Below are 17,057 nucleotides of genomic sequence, written 5' to 3' on the forward strand. Positions count from 1 at the left end.
GTTACAGACCTCTCTGTTTCACTAACAAATACATGCAGGGGTCTAATAAAGTTCAACCTTGCACTTTTCTCCAGTAACAGCCTCACTGAGAATCAGTTCAAGAAAAGCTAAATTTATTTTGTCAGTTTAAATTTCTTTGACATTGGACTAAAAGCTTTCAAATACAGAACATTTACGTCAGAGAATTGGTGGGGGCGGGAGGGGGGATGAGATTTACAGAAAACTCACACTATTTTTTTAATGGAAACCCTCTTATTACTAAACAGCACATTCTGAAGGCTGATGTTTGCAATTAGGAGGTGCATCTGTAGTATCTGAAATTTCTTCCATTCTTACATACAGCCAGCCGAATTGTATCTTCCTGTTTTGACTAAAAAGTAAGGACTGAGTTAATTATAAACTATTTCATCATTCACTCACCCGTCCTTCCCGGAGCAGGAAGAAGGGGAGTTCAGAATTTTCCAAGTAAGCCTTTCAATCCCATTCACATCTACTTCAGAAGTGTAAATCCTCACGTTTCTCTGTGACTCCAGCCTGAAATAAAGAAAAACAGGACACAAGCACTTAGTAACTTTATGCTATGCACTAATAAAAAATTAAATTATAATAATAGGTGCTTTAAAACAATTTGTTCCCACTATATTATGTCTTACAGATACTCAAGTCAAAGACATTGCTCTAATTCAAGGTCGAATAACTGTAAGATGACAGAAAACACAATCCTTTTACACAACTACATAGTCTTATATTTCAGGACTTTTCCTGTTCAGTTACAATAAATCCCACTTAGGCACTGCAAGCTCTTCAGTCGCTGGACGAAGTCCAAAATTTCAGTCAGGATGCTTCCTCACTAAAAATTTTCTTGAACAGGAACATAGCCTGGAATGTGGTCTTAAAACACAGCCTTGAGAAATAAAATTTATTGAACATTCATGCTACAGAAAGGAAGCTGGATTGTGTCAGCAGAAGACAAATCCACTCTCAGACACCTATCTTCTTGTTCTCTGCATTTACTAGCTTCCAGTGTTCATCTACTTATCTTCCCAAACCATGTCTAAATGCAGAACAAAGGTGCTGGGCAGCAGCAGTGGATGATGTCCCTGAAACACTCCCAGCACACCTTCACATTGTGCCCTCTCCTAATCCCCAAGGCACACACAGGAACTGCTGCCCATCTCGGAAACATGGGCTACAGCAGGATAGAGACTGCAGTTGCAAGAGCCAAAAGGTAAGATCAAGACTTAAACTCTACTAAGTAAACGGTAATAAAAGATTCAACACAGTAGCTAAAATTAGGTACAAAAACCTCCATATCTGTACATCACTCATGCAAGTACATTCTCATGAAAATATGTTTTCATGCCATTTATTTCTTATTCCTACATTTATAATTCATTTTTATGCAGCAATATTATACATTATACAGTTTTCTCAATTACATCGTGTGCATTTGTGTGTGCATGTGTATAACCTTGAAAGAAAAATCAACCTAAGCAGGCATTCCAGTCTGAAATCAGAAAGTTTTAAAGTGCATGTCCATAACACTGAACCATGCAGCATGAACTGAAGACACTAAGGCCTGGCAAATTTGTGGCATCCAAGCATTCAACCCTGTGAACAGCATTAGAGATTCTTCCAATGCTCAGAAAGTCAAACAAAAGCTGACTTTTGCAAAACATTCTGAAAGTCCTGAGAAGGATAAAAGACATTTTGTCAGTGATAAACTTTTGTTATATCTAAGAGTGCTAAGTGCACCTTCACTTTTTTTAATGGTATTTCTTCCACACATGCTGGAAACAAGTCCAGAATAACTGCACAGGGCTCAGAGAGCTTTGTCTTTGCAGACTTCTGGTGGTTCTGTTTACACCTGGAGCAGACACAGCATCTACAAACACAAATTACAAACTTCTCTAATTCCATGTGATTAAACATAATTTGCTGCATTCAGTTACCTTGCTCAGGAATGTACAGTGCATGAAACTAGTGATGGAGAAAAGACCACTGAACTTCATAACTGGAAAGTCCTACCTTCAAAATGCACAGCCTCATGTTTTCTAACTTAAATAATTAAAACTGCAAAAACAAAAGATACCTGTGGAAGCCCCTGACGGATGGAAATTACACTAGTTTGGACCCCTCTGGCAGTGACAGAAAAAATGAAAATCCTAATTTGATAGATTAATCGAATGTAGCATCATAAAAAAACATTGCTCAGATCCTTAACTTTAGCAACTGGATCATTTTTTGAGGACCATGATGAAGTCATGAGCTTCCCCAGCTCAATTAGGCAGGCTCGTGATTTGAAGACTTACATATGAAGCAAAGTATGGTCTGTAAATGTTCATGACTCACTCCTCATGTACTTTGTGTTGACTGCAAAGAACATTTCAAAGCCCAGCTGTCACCACTATCTATGATAACTTCTTCAAACACGGAGACACACACCTTGAAATCTGCTGACAGCTGGAGTGAACAAAGAAAGACAGAAGTTTCAGACAGCTCTAGAAAAAAACCCTTGAAATGTATGCTTTGTTGCTCAAGAGTTTAACAAAAAAAAAAAAAAAAAAAGATGGGCCTCAAAACAGAGATGAGTTCCTTAATGAGCAGACCTTGAGGTTCCTTCTCAAGCTTGGGTGCACTGAAACCAAAGGGCATCTGGATTTCTTGAACTGGCTCTTAATTGAGACAGCACACTACAGATATTTGCCTCATTTTTCTGCAAGTGAACATGCACACACAAATCAACCATATTACATTCCCTTTATCATAATCTCTGCAAAAGAAGAATTTTGTTATTTTTAACATATTCAAAACAATACCATCTTTATTGAAGATTGAAGATGGCCAGATAGAATGATTGCTTTATTTTTTTTATGCAACCATGTGCCTGTATTTCATGAGGACCTAACTGAATAATTAAATCAAGACACATGGCTGAGATACTGAAGAGTAAATTGCTTTCTCTGTGTAAGTTATACTCTCCAAGCCACCAATAGCATGTATCTTTTAATACTTTAATCCATAAGGGGAAAAAACTTCAGAATACTCACAGAAGCTCAATCCTTCTTTTCAAAAGCCTGCCAAAGTCATCTGAAACACATATGCCAAACATATATAGCAAAGAAAAACGCTGGGCCTTCGTAGCATTTGGGAAAACATGAGGGAAGAGAGGAGGAGTCAAACCAATCAAATAAAACACAACGGAATAAATCGGGCCGCTTAAATACATATGTCCATACATCTTCCTCCACAGGATCTTCCTAGAAAACGTTCACCCGAGACCGTGTGTACGCACACATGGGTGTGCACCTGGGAAGGCATGGGATACAGCCCTGCCTAAACAGACCCAGCCATCGATCACACCATTAGCCAGGCAAGATGGCGAAATTCCCCTTTTTCCCTGTTTGTAATGCAAGGAAATCGTAGAAAGTAAGGATTCTGCCCACCCCAGGCCTGCAGTTGACAGGCAGCCTTCTGTTAGGGTTATGTGGAATGGCTTCACACATGATGGAGACGGGAGTGCCTGCACAGGGGAACCTCCACCATGGCCCCTCTGCCTCGGCACCACATTTGACAGGGCATGCAGGGCTGCACACGAAGGGTCAGTCAGAGCCAGGCACATGCCAGGGTGCACCGAATCAGTTCAAATGCCCAAGAGAAGCAACTTCAGATGCAGAAAGTCAGCAAATGCCAATTGCTTTTTAACACAACACTTGCAGAAACACCCACGTGCACACACGCACACACACACACACAAGGGGGGGGAAGGGGAGGTGCAGAGCACCATCTCTGCTTTAAAAACACTGTGAACTAGAGTAAGTTACAGATCAACTGATTGTGAGGTTTTCCTGGAAATGTAAATATACTTCTAAAAAAATCCATCTTGATGTTCTTCCCTCCTCCAAAAAGTGCTATGCCTGCCCCCACAACCAGAAGGTTTCCCGAAAGATTGCTTTTCCAATCATCACTACCACTAACGATCTTTTGACTGCTATTTTAACCGATTAAATCATATCACTTAGTCAACACAATGTTGATATGACCTAGAGTTTGGCTGCATTTATTCCAAGGATATTATCAGAGAAGTGAAAAATTGAGCCTTAGAACCTTAGAAAAATAATGAATATTTACTTCTACCTATTTCAAGACTGTCCAGTGCAGTCACAGCTTCGTTTTGTGGGGGCAGGGAGGGAGGTTTTGGGGCTTGCTTTCTTAATAAAGACCATAAATAATGTGACCCACAGGGACCTCAGGAGAGAAGATAGTCTGAATCCCCTGTCCCAGCTCACCATCAAGAAACACAGTAGGGTAGAAGGCAAACCCTACAACTGGGTCACATCAATACAAAGCCCACACATGCCATGACAGTCACCCCCAGTGCCCTATTTCATACTGTGACCCCTATCATCCCCCACTGGTATGGAACAGGGGGAGGAACAGCAGCAGCAGGAATCCCTTCATCCCCCATTACAGAGAAAAAGTAGCATCAAGATAACATTGTTTTGCCATCTCCCATAAGAGCAAAGAATCGTACACAGAATCACACACAGAATATGCTGAGTTGGAAGGGACCCACAAGCATCGTTGAGTCCAACTCCAGACCCTGCACAGCACCATCCCAAAGAGTCAGAGCATGTGCCTGAGAGCATTGTCCAATCACTTCTTGATCTCTGGTAGGCTTGGTGCTGTGACCACTCCCCTGGCCTGTTAGGTATGCCCTTGGCTCAGAGCACAGCATAAAACCAGGGGTCAGGATGAGTGAGATAGCTCAAGGGCCCACAAGGATGTGCCTGGGTAGGGGCTGCCCCAGGCAAAGTGCCAAGAAAACAGGGCTGCAAGAAACTCCTCTCCTGGGCCATAGCTGGAGGACCTAGTCTAGGGCTCAGTGCAAAGTTCAGGTTAGAGATAGAGCCAGTCTGAGAGAAAAATACAAGTGTGGGGGCTCAAGTGATTCACAGCTGCAGGACCTCTCTCCCACTGAACTCATCTGCATGCGGGTGAGATGAAAGCTGTAATCTGCCCCTCACAGCTGCCACTGTAGGCTGTAAATACCTTCAGGCAGACATCATAAACTTCATTACACCTGGCTAGCCTCAGGTTTTTAGTACAGCATCCCAAAACATTACTTGCTCCTGCTCCTCACTTTCAAAGGGGAAAATACATATATATATTCCAACAACATTTCATAACTTCCAGAAATGCATTCCTGCAGACGTGCTGTACCCTAATCTAGCCTTTCAAAGCTGCTGAGAGAGCTGAGGCAGGCACCCAGGGGCCCTGTCTGCCAGACTACCCCCCTGGGGCTCTCTCCCCACCCAGCTCTGGGGCCTCTATATCCCGTGGTCAGCATTGCTCTGTCCCACTTGCTCAACTCCACTGCTGCAGGAAGAGCTCTGTTTCTCCTGGGCTTCTTCATGGGAAGCTTATGGCTAAAAGGAAGGCATGCATGCCCATCTGCTCACTCTTCTTAGGCCTGTTATGCAGTTATAATAAGGACATACCTTGGGTTACTGCCACTTCATTGCTGGTCACAGCCCTGAATTGCCATTCCAACCTCTTTGGCTGGATTAACAAAAACTTTGCATTACGTAGCTTTTCATCAGAATCAACTTAAAATGGAAAAAGGTGCTCTATTTTCCTCTTTTTTTTCTTGATAGGGAGGTTGTTTTTTTTAAATAAATCTACAATATGCATAGAAACACACACATTCTTTTGAAAATCAACTGTAAAGCTGGTCATTAACTGTAAAACAATCCTGACATCTAAAATTTTGCTTAAATTTTAAAAAGACTGAAAAAAATATTTTAAATATATCTCCACATGAAAGCTAACCAAGAGTAGTAAGTAACCAAGTCACTAAATCCAGCAGAATAGAAATCCGTGAGTAGAACTCAGGAGATTGCTCCTTTCAAATTAAAAACTAGCACTTCCATGTTTGGGGAAGAGTTGCACACCTCCACAACTTGCCAGCTAAATGTCTGTTGTGGTATTAGCTCTGTTTTTACATTTTTTATATCCTAGGTATAATGTGAATAACAACTATCTATGAGCATGGGGTTAATAAAGGAAATAATATTTTACCTTTGCTGATGACAGCAAAAGACATCCAACAATGTCTGCACTCTTAAATCTTTATGCACTCTTAAATGCCTTATTCTATCAAATTGTAGTTCAACCATGACTCTGAGCAGAGGCCAGTGAAGTAGCCAGCTTCAAAGTGTTCAGAGAAGGGGCCTTGTAAATAATATACATAATTTTATCTTTTGCATTCATTTTTAACCCTGAAAGAAAATGCAAGCAAAAAATTAATTATTAAAATAATCTATTGCATTCTTGCAGTTTTCATTCTTTAAAAAAATATTAATTATGTGCACCAAGGAATATAAGGAGCATAGAAACAAAACTACAGTGCATCAGCTTTCAGGTTTCCAGACGTTATCAGTGGTCAGATTTCAAAAAGGAAACAGCTTCCTCTGTTTCCACAGCTTCCATTTAGCTATAAACTTTCCTTCTAAAAGTAATTTATTCTGGCAACAATTAGTCCATTACACACAGCCCTCAAAAAAAATTAGCAACTACTCAGAAGTAAGCTAAAATGATGAGCTTAATTGCAACTCATTTGGGGGAGAAGAATAAATCTGGCTTATCTTCAACTATCATTCTTTTAAAAGATAAAGTATAAAAATCCTTAAAATGTTGTGAACTCAGGAAGAGACCATCAGTTTCAGAAGAAATAATAACGTTTGTGTAAAAGCTTTTACCATAGCCAACCTAATACACAGAGTAGGATTCAACAACACACAATTAGGAATATACATTTTGACACTTTTAAGGAAGCTGCCCTGCATAACTCAAAACTTCTTATCCAATGTTTATTCAGTAGATCATTTATGTATAATATTTGATATCAAATATTCAGTAAAGTCTCAGGATACTAAGACTCCAGCCTTGGGCACTGTAAACTTAAAAACTAAGTAAATTTAATTTTCTTCCCATTGAAAACCATGACAATTGAAGCAAATTCTCTACAGTGCCTCTTGCAATACTTAACATACCAAATTCTTCTTAACCTATGTCATCCTGAATCTCACCTTCTGCCATAAGTTACATAGCTAGAATAGAAATTGCCAGAGATAAAATCTTGCAGCCTTCATCTGCCAAGAGCTTTGTAACTTCTAAGACTGGACCAGACACTGTATTATTACCAAAAGGGACACTATTTCAATCTTTATTATTTTTCAGCAGAAAAACAGTTAAAATAGAATACCAAATACTAAATACCAAGCATTTCTGTCCCAGAATTCAACACTACACAGATGAAAGGGACAGTTTACGCTCCTCTGACCCGTAGCAAAAGAAATCAAGCCTTGCATTCAGATCATGCTTGGAAATTTTCTCTGGTATTATTACAACAATATATTTCTGTGTAACTCCTTTCCCAGCTCTGGCTGGTATTTTCTGACAGGAATCTCACCCATCAGAAAAAAAAACTCATCAGCTGAAAAAAATGTTTTATGAAAACATAACAGATTCAAAGAGATTATGAGGAAACACATACCCTAAATGCTCTGATTCCCACTGGTTTTCCTGGCTCTCCAAAGCAGGCTGGGGCATGGCCTGGGCAGAACACAGCTGAGGGGATTTAGAGACAGCTACCCCCAGTTTGCAAGAAGCAATGTCCTTCAGACATGGACCACGTGCCAAGCAGTTTGTTTCATCAAAGGTGGCCTGGGCAGCAGCAGCAGTACAGCAGGCATCCATCTTTCTGTGGTGCACCAAAACCTCCAATGCCCACAAATGGAGGGGTGGAGAAGTGTTTGCAGTTCTGCATGGAGCAGGTTAGAAGTCAGCATTGAACATGACTTGCTTTTTGAGTGGGCAGTGACTCAGCTCCAGCACTGCCAGCAGGTGCATGAGCCTGGCACTGCCTCTGAGCTGTGGTACAGTCGCACTTTGGGGACCTGAGCTGGTATTTCTATCTTACACTACATAAAAACACTGATTTGCTCCGAGATGGCTCAGCCAGCTCTGAAGCAAGGTGGTCCTGGAGACACAGGTCCTAAACTCTCCATAAACCCTTCCTTGCAAAAAAAGGAAAAGCTATTCCAACCACCAAGGCAGGAACAGCCAGTTCCGATGCTTTTGCTTATCGGTCAGTGGTTTAGGGAGCAAAGGAAGATAAAGATACAAGGAGGGGGATGGAGGGGGGAAAGAGGTTTTTTTAGCAGGCCCAGTGTTAGGTCATCCTGAGTTCAGATTTCAAAAAAAAATCATGATGGCACATTGCCAAGATGACCAATATTTCTGAAGGAGTTGCTTTTGAAATTATTCTAATAAAACAGACTTAAAAGCATGTCTATATTCAGTATTGGTGCTGGCTCTTGATATTAAAACCTTATCTCTCCTCCTCCCTTCCTGACCCACCATTAAATACAATTAACTCCACTTTCTTTCCAATGCCTTCTGCTTTCTTGGCAAAGACCAGGCTGCAAAGCCTATCAGAAAGCAGAGAATGGAGGCAGGAAGGATGAAACACAGTGGGAGAGCTGTGCCCAAAGCTGATGATCTGAACACAATTTAGCTTACAGTTAATTCTCAGCAGGATTTTTGTAATGTCCTTTATCACCTATGAAGCCATTTCCTCATTATTCATTATCATTACACATAGCAAGACAAGGAAAGATGTTTCTGCACAAAATGGAAAACCATTAGCATAGAATCACAAATCACAAAGGCTCAATGAATTTTAGAAAAGTAACCAATTCTTGCTTCTGTTCACTAGGGAAAAGTAGTAATACTACATCCCACTGAGGTATCTCTAGCAAAACCCCTGAACATTCTGTGCAAAACTTCCTCTGGACTTGTCAGAGCTCCTCTCAGAGGGAAATCAAGAAGTCCCATCCAGTCTGCACCCTCCAGTTCTCACTCTTGTGTCACACAGAGCACATGTTTATGCTGTTTGCCCTGTTACATTTTAATATGGGAAAGTCATCTACAAAGAATAAGAGAAAACAGTGTAATACACATTTCAACTTCGCTCCTTCCTGGAATCCACTGCTAATGCATTTCAGCCACAAAGTGTACCAAAAACATTTAGCTTATTGGTATTTTTTCAAGTCATGTATAGTAGAACGATTCTTAGTCAAGAGTCATAGAGATCTCCTATAGCACTCATTTCTACTAATGCATGAGGGAAAACTTGTTTTCACCATCACAGACAAGAAATCTGCCTCAGTAGATAAAGACAACTAACTCATGAAGCCAAGAGTCAAAAATATTTCAGAGGCAACCACAGGTCAACATGACATTTCCTTTATCTGATCTTGGATTGTGCTTGCACATGGCAAAAGGAAAAACATGCTGATAACATTTGTGGTGTCTTAGTACTGAAATTGAGTTTGTGTGCACCTGTGAGAAAGCACAGGCAGATTGCAAACCATTACCTGCCTTTGGCAACTGAAGGAATTTACTTTTTCAGTGAATGGAAGTCTGAAAGGAACTACTTCCACAGAGAATACTAGAAGCTCACTAAGTCACAGGTATGCTGGAAAGGCAATATGCAAGAAATTAGGCTTTTTGTATTCCTACAAAATAACATTTTGAGCTTCGGGGACAAAGCCAAACTCCTGCATACTAATGTCAACACAAAGACAATTTACCTACACATAAGTAACAACCTCATTGCAAAACCTGGCCATTAAACTTCATCCCTTCTTCTAATCCCCTGTACTATGCACTTTTTGCAACTGACTGTTCCTTCTTATTTGACCTGTTTAACCTCACTGTTTAATCTTTCTACTCCCAGACCACTTTTGCTGCTCTCTCAGCTCACAGAGAGCTTCCATTAGAGCTCTCCTCAGCCTGGAGGAATGTTAATTGTTGTACAAATCACCCTGTAAAAGTGAGTATCATAAAAAAGAGCTGAGCAACAGAAACTCAACCACTAGTCCAACGCATTCAGCTCTGTTTCCGTCATTCAAAAAAATATGAAGACAAGTCAAAACCAGAAGTTTTGTTTTCAGGTAGAAAAAAAGGAAAAATGTAACACAACTGTGAAAAAGCTGAACACAGAAAGAAAACCAAACTTCTTTGGAGATGAAATAGCACAATGCAAGTATGTAAGGAAACCACAAACAGAAATCTTGGCACAGATTAAACTCCAAAAGACAGATACGATTTTTTTTTTTTTAAACTACAGCCTGTTCTAAGAGAGGAGGTTTATCTTTCCTTATTGTGCAATTAAGCATTTGCCCCAGCTCCTTCTCATATGTACACACTACGAAAAGACCCATTAGTTAAAAAAAAAAAAAAAGAAAAAAGGGTAGCCCATTTTTATAGTATAGTTCTGGTAACTCCAACAGCCTATCATGAACTTCAATTAAACACACAGGTAAGTGGACAAGAACACACCTCTAGTCATACACTCACTGAACGAGCTGTGAGGACAAGCACTACCAGGAACAAGCCACCGAGTAGTCGGGGACAAGACAGCAATGTCAAGAGAACTGGTGGCGTCAGCAAACAACAGAGAGGCCCACCAAGGTTTCCACAGGAAAAAAACAACAAGAAGTATTAAAGCAGTTTTGGGAGACCCAGTAGTTAGAGGCAAACCTTTTATAAACTCAGTTGGAACAGCATACAGCACCAGATTACACGAGCCATTACACCAATCTGCCGCAACTGCAATGTTGTGGCCTCTTCACTGGGCTGAATCCTCAGCCTCTGTCTCCACTTCCTCCCACCACAAAAACCTCTCACTAAATGCTCTAGGACTTTGTGGCCTCTCTGCAGTCCAACTAAAAGTATTCTGCTCTTCCATTTCTCTCCAGCTACAAGTACTGCACCAGATTTTTAGATTCTGAGTTTGAGGGAAAAACAAAAAAGGAGCTCCTATGCTAGATGGCAAATCTCCTGCGGCAATCCACAAGTTGGAACGGATCAGGGGGCCAGATCTGCAGCTCTGACCTGAGCATGAGGCTCTTACAAACACACTTGGGACATCAGCATCAGTGAAGAAGCAGAGGGTGAAAGAACATGCTACTACAGTGGCCTTTCCTATAATCTTATAATGAATGATGCCTCAGAGAGAAACAAATGTCTAGTCAGTGAAGGCACAATTTCCTAATTTCTTTCACTCTTAGAGAAGGCTTTATTTTCATAGTCTTTTTTAACTGCTTAATGGGAATCCAGTATATCTGCCATACTTCAATTTTCTACATTTCCGTTGATTACAACAGCACTTCCCTGCACGGAACACACTGCACACCCTATTCAGCAGCTGACATATTGGTATTTTGGTGGCTTCTGACAGAGCTTAACTTTCTCCCTTTCATTTGCTTCCTTTGAAGTCTTAAAAGGAATACATCTATCATCTTCTTACTAGAAATATAGAAAAGCCCTACAGGTAATAGGTTTACTACCAGCTATGGGTTTTCTAGCAAACACAATGCTATATGGTCAGAAGTGTGTTTCCTGCCCAGAAGCATGTGGGGCTATCAGAACTAACTCCACAGACCGATTCCCTCCCTTCATTGACAACTCACCCTGATACTGTTTTGCCCCCAGTGCATCAAAAACTGTATGAGCTTACGCTCCACAAAAGAAGCAAAAACTGTATGGACTTATCCTCCCCCAAAAAAATAATTTTTATCCTGCTACTGTTTCATCAATCACAGAGTGAGAGAATGCAGGTGTAAGTCTGTGCATGCAAGGGGCTTCAAATCTCCCTCTCTCACCCTGAGGACTTTTATTAGTGTTATAAAGTCAGAATCTCAGCTAGACTGTTTCTTTCATCACATCACTTGGAGACAATCAGTTGTACCCGATAACAAGCTGCCTAACTTCTCCTTTCAGAATCCCAGACTGTCCAGCCTAACCTTGAAGGGGGGAAAGTAAAATAAATGACTTCTCTTTTAGGGTTTGGCTTCAAACAGAAGGCAGAGAGTAGAAATGACTGGGAATTGATGTGTGGAGATGTGAAAACACTGAGAGGCATTTCAAACCTCTTCCCAGGTAACTTCATAAGAGACGATTTCAGACTTGAAAGCACTGCCTTGATTAAGGTACCACTACTAAAAAAAAAAAAAAAGTTAACTTCAATCAAATCAAGTGACTGTGGAAAAGTCTTTTAAATACCACTGCCTGCAATCTCATAGAGTCCCAGGCAAAGTTCCCAAAGACTTCAATAAAACATTTGTCTGGGATAAGGAGTGCCAGATTTGGCCCACTTTAATACATTAAGTCTGTGGTAGGTGAAAAACTGAAACATGGAGCAGTTGTGAAACTACCCTCATAGCCAAGGAGATAAGAGAAAACAGCACTCATCCTTCCCCACAATGGGAACATGCAGAGGGTGGATGGGAAAGTTAAAAAGGAGGAGGGAGCAGGAATTTTAGGATAAAAATTATTTAATATCCTCCCAGTGTGGGCTGGAAAGGATTGTGTTATGCCTGTTAGAGAAATTGGCTGGAGTGGAAGGCTGAGAAAGTGTTCAAGGACACGTTTGTGTGAGCGCGCTTGTGAGTGTGTTAAGGGTCAGGTCTGTGCAAGTTCACAAAGTTTAGTCAATTCTCCTGCCAACTCTTCCCAGCTTGAGACAAATACAGATAACCTCGGCTTAACCCAACTTCAAGCAAACCTTCACTTCTCACCCCCACCCTCAATTAGTAACTTTCAATCCAAAGTGCCTAAAAATAAACTGTGAAATCACCTCAGTTACAGCTCTAGTAATGCACTTTTCCATAAACTTCTCCATGTCACTGAACTGATTCAAATACCGTTTGCTAAAAGACAAATAAATGTATGGGAGGGGTGCTGTGGCTTGACTTCCCAGGTTTTTACCCCTGCAGAACAGTTTTTCTACCCCCACAGCAAACAAGGCTGCATTAGTGTTACCTGCTGCTGCTTTTAAGATATGCAATGCTAAAATAGCTGGTTGGATTGCTTTTCAAACAAGACGGGTTTCTTGCACAGCAAAACACTGTTATTCAATACATGCATTTCATAATAATTTCAGGACCTTTTTTTTTTTCTCCCTGTCCCCCAGCTGGGAACATCCATGCTCAAGGCAAACTCCAGCATCAAGACCACCCAGATTCATCTTCATCTCTCAACTGTCTGCCTCTGCTGCACCGAGATAAAAATCTAGACAGAGCCTTTATTATTATTTTATCCAGAACTTGTCTAAACCTTCACCTGCAAAACACTGACTCACTCTGTCTTTAACCACCTGAAGAACGCAAAGGAAGATAAATTAACTCATGGGCATAGAAACTCAACAGGCAACAGCATAAACTTGCAAATCAAACAGTGAAAGTCAGAGCAACAACAGAAGTTTTTCAAACAGATGAAAACTCAAGTCCTAAAAATAGAAGGTCAGGGAAGCATGGCTGATCTGTTCCTTTTGCCATAGTTCTATTTTATCATCAGATTATAGCTAATAATATTTAATTTGTGTCTCATCAATCCCAAATTAATAGCTTTGAATACTAAATAATCACCACCACACACAATTTTAGGCAAGAGTTTCCTAAGAAAACAAGATATTGGCAAATAGACAACTCTTTTCACCTCAAGTCTTTTTAGAGAGGAAAGCTGATATAAGCTACAACATTCCAAGTTCGGGTAAAAAGCTGGTGGATCACTAAGTTACCACTTAAAGCTTATCAAATGAACTTTAACGCTACAGCATGTTTGATTTTTCCCTCTTGCCCACCTCATCAGCCCCCATTGCCAAAGCTCAGTGACAAATTGCAACATCTCTGCTTTGAGTGTAATTGCATTGGTCAGAGTCACAAAAGATTCTGTCGAGTGCTAGGAAACAGGAAGCAAAAACCGCTGCCTTTCATTTTGAGAATTAGTATTCTGTGTCTGGAAAAGCCTCCTGCCTGAGACTATTAGCAGGTCACATCTCAATGCCCACCTTGCTCAGTGGAATACCTTAGTAGTGGTGGCAACATACAAAGCTTTCCTGCTGCAAAGGAAGCCAACAGTGCTGTCCCACTAAAAGACAGTGTCAGGCATTTGAAAAGACAGAGGAACCTCTGAAAAATAGGTATTAAAAACCTTAATGCGACCCTTCAGATTACAGGAAAACCTTCACCCATCATTTTGACACTTCACACATCAGTATGATAAGATTATCATACCAGAATGAGCATGCTACATTAGCACAATGGAAGAAAATGAACCATTTTCTTCCAGACCTCACATGTCAGTGAAATTTAGCAAATATTTACCATGTTTTGGATGTTCTAGGAGTCAAAATGTTTAAACTTCCACCATAAATTATAACATAGTATCAAAAGGCTAAGGTAAGTACCGTGACTGCATAAAATATTTCTATAGGTGTATTACCAAAACCACTTTTGCTGAATTGTCATCAAATGGGGAATTTATACCTGCAGTCCCTGTTCCCAATTTGAGTAAGAGGGCAGCTGCTCCATTCTGTGATTATCCCAGTGCCCCAGATTCAGGGGAAAGCCAAACAAAACACATTCAGGAGGGCAAGTCAGGAATTCTCTGGCTTTGTCCTCAGCAGTAGAAATGTAATTTTCTTCTGTGTTGTTTGGATTATCATGAGGGGTCAGCACTTAAAAATTCACTGTAAACCATGTTACAAAGAGGCAATTATGGTAATAAGAGAGTATAATAAACTTTGCAGTTTACCCACTGTTATCCACGCTTAATTTACCTTACAGGTAGAGTTAAGTGCTTCATATCAACACTGTTTTTTCAAGCAGATAACCAATACATGATTCTTAATTTGTGGCACTTTGGGGAGGGGGTGAGAGGAAGGGAAAGACAGACAAGGCACTGTTCACTGTCATGCTTTCTCAGTCAATGCTTTTCACCTCTGCAACCAAGTCTTCTGCAGAAAATGGATATGGCTGAAAGTGTTTGGAATAACAACACCTCCATTTGTAAATGACAAATGCTGATTTCTTTCAACAGGAAGGAGACATACTTCTACCACCATTTTCTCCAGGAAGTAAGTCCTCAGCTGCACCAGGCAAAGCAATGGTAAGTACTTAGCATATTCTCGCTTGCAACATAGAATGAGTCGACAAATGCACAATAGGATCTAATGTAACCCTGAATCCAAAGCAAACAATTCAGGAAAAGGTGAATATTTTTTTCTCCCCAGTAGCTACATACTTTGACTCTGTTTGTTTTCTATATGTGCTGTCCTTGCATTTATGATTTTGCATTTTGGGAGGAGAAAATACAACAGTGTTCAAAATTATTCTCTGCAACTATTCATTATGATTCCAGGAATAAACAAACATTTTCAACTGATTAGAAAACCTCAGTGAAACCAACTTATCATTTCATTAATTCTTCATTCAGTTAAAGTAAACAAATAGGCTTCATGTGAGGTTAGCTCCAGGGTTTATTCAAGTCACATCTGACATTAATGTTTTAACCAAACCCATTATGCAGTGATTTTCATGGCCTTCCTCAGGGAAAAAAAAAAAAAAAAAAAAAAAGGACAACCTCAAAAGATTTGGGAAAGGCAGACTTTGTGTTTTCACAGTCCTGGGAAAAACTTGGGGTTGTCCCACACTGCAGTTAGAAGAAAAAGAAAAACAAAACAAAACACTCCCTCTAGGAATGATGCAGGATTCCCAGACCTCGCCTGAGCAAAGAGAGCAAGTCCAGATGGCACCCAGATTTGCTGCTATTTCACAGGGCCTAGCTAAGCCCAAACCCGGGAAAAATACGGCAGGCCTGCTCCATAGAGACTGCAGTCCTGGGCTACGTGCTGCTCTATGAGCTGTTCCTCATAGAGTCAAGGTGATCAAAGACCTGTTACCCCACAAAAAACCCAGTACATTTATCACTAAAGGTATTACCCTACGGAAGAAATTATTAGTTTGAGAAAGTGGGGAGAAAGCAAATACACTGCAATTATAAAATCTTACAGTGAAAAGTAATATTTTCACAAACTGCTTCAGCAGGTAGAAAGACAGGTTTTCAGGAATTTTAGATTTTTTACCAGAAGTGCTTAGAGCCCAAACAAAAAAAGCACTGTTCTGCAAGGGCAGGAAAAAAGCCATTATGCAGAAGCAGTTGAATTCCTTAATCCAAGCTGCCTGACAGGGTAAAGGTAAGCCAGCAGGTAAAATGATTAAGTACATTGCTTGAAAATATTACTTCTTAATAAAACCAAAATAATTTTCAGTGGAGAATTTTAATACTGAATATATACATATATACATACACACACACACATATATATATATTTATATAAAGATTTAAAACTATATCAGCATAAGCTTCCTGCCCAAAACAAGCACAAGCTTTAGTGGAAACATTCCTTCAAAGCCATCATCTTTTCACCATGTGTTGTCCAGGGCTTATCACAATTGCAACACAGTGAAAAACCTTCTATAACACACAATTTCTATTCCATTTCATACTTGTCATAAACTTCATGAAAAAAAAAAGATTGCTCTTATCTGTGTTTTCTCTATTGGGTCCAACTTCTTTGCAGTCCACCAAAAACACTGCAATAATGTCTTTTGCTACACTGCTCTAAAGGCTAATTTCTCATAGCAGAAATAGAAACAGTAGTGTGGAAAATCCATAGGACACAGTAGCTTCCTTCCCAGTGTACAAATGGTGAAAACAAACAGGAAATAGAGATTAAAATAGGATGAGCAGAAATAGACTTCTGACTCTTAACAGAAAAAAAAGCTTATTTGTAAGCAATGCTTTTCACAAAATACATGGTTTTTATGTAAATGTTCTTTTTTTTTTTTTTTAATATATATATTAAGTAACAGTATTTTAACCAGAACCCAAACTGTTTGCATTTAGTCTCAGCCCATTCTTTTTCACAGCCTGGGCTCCACTCTATTATGTTAGATCTTCATACTTCCCATTTCCCTTATGGGGGGATGAAACATTTCACTGCAGGTGTATTCTGAACAGCGTCCAAACCTACAGGGAAAGAGGGAGCTACACTCCTGTGGGACACAGCCGCAGCAATCTGCAAACCTGAGTTTGCAAATATACTGCAGAGTTTAGACAACAATGTAACACAACACTACAAA

At 40.1% G+C, this 17,057-nt stretch overlaps 1 protein-coding gene across 10 annotated transcripts in view; it reads right to left on the reverse strand.

The window, feature by feature from the left end:
- The window catches only part of LOC116446410, a 300,266-nt gene that overhangs the window by 165,059 nt on the left and 118,150 nt on the right, over window positions 1-17,057 (reverse strand). For 9 of the 10 annotated variants that reach the window (XR_004241218.1, XR_004241220.1, XR_004241215.1 and 6 more), the window contains one exon: window positions 421-534. Coding sequence is in view for 1 of the 10 variants with exons in the window: in XM_032114187.1 (XP_031970078.1) it covers window positions 421-534 (114 nt within the window). In the remaining 9 variants the exon portion in view is untranslated. Of the gene's footprint in view, window positions 1-420; window positions 535-6,081; window positions 6,281-17,057 lie in introns of those variants that run through there. The other variant, XR_004241225.1, reaches the window with a different exon arrangement.

The sequence above is a fragment of the Corvus moneduloides genome, chromosome 1, assembly GCF_009650955.1.
Source record: "Corvus moneduloides isolate bCorMon1 chromosome 1, bCorMon1.pri, whole genome shotgun sequence".
Classification (NCBI taxonomy): Eukaryota; Metazoa; Chordata; class Aves; order Passeriformes; family Corvidae; genus Corvus; species Corvus moneduloides.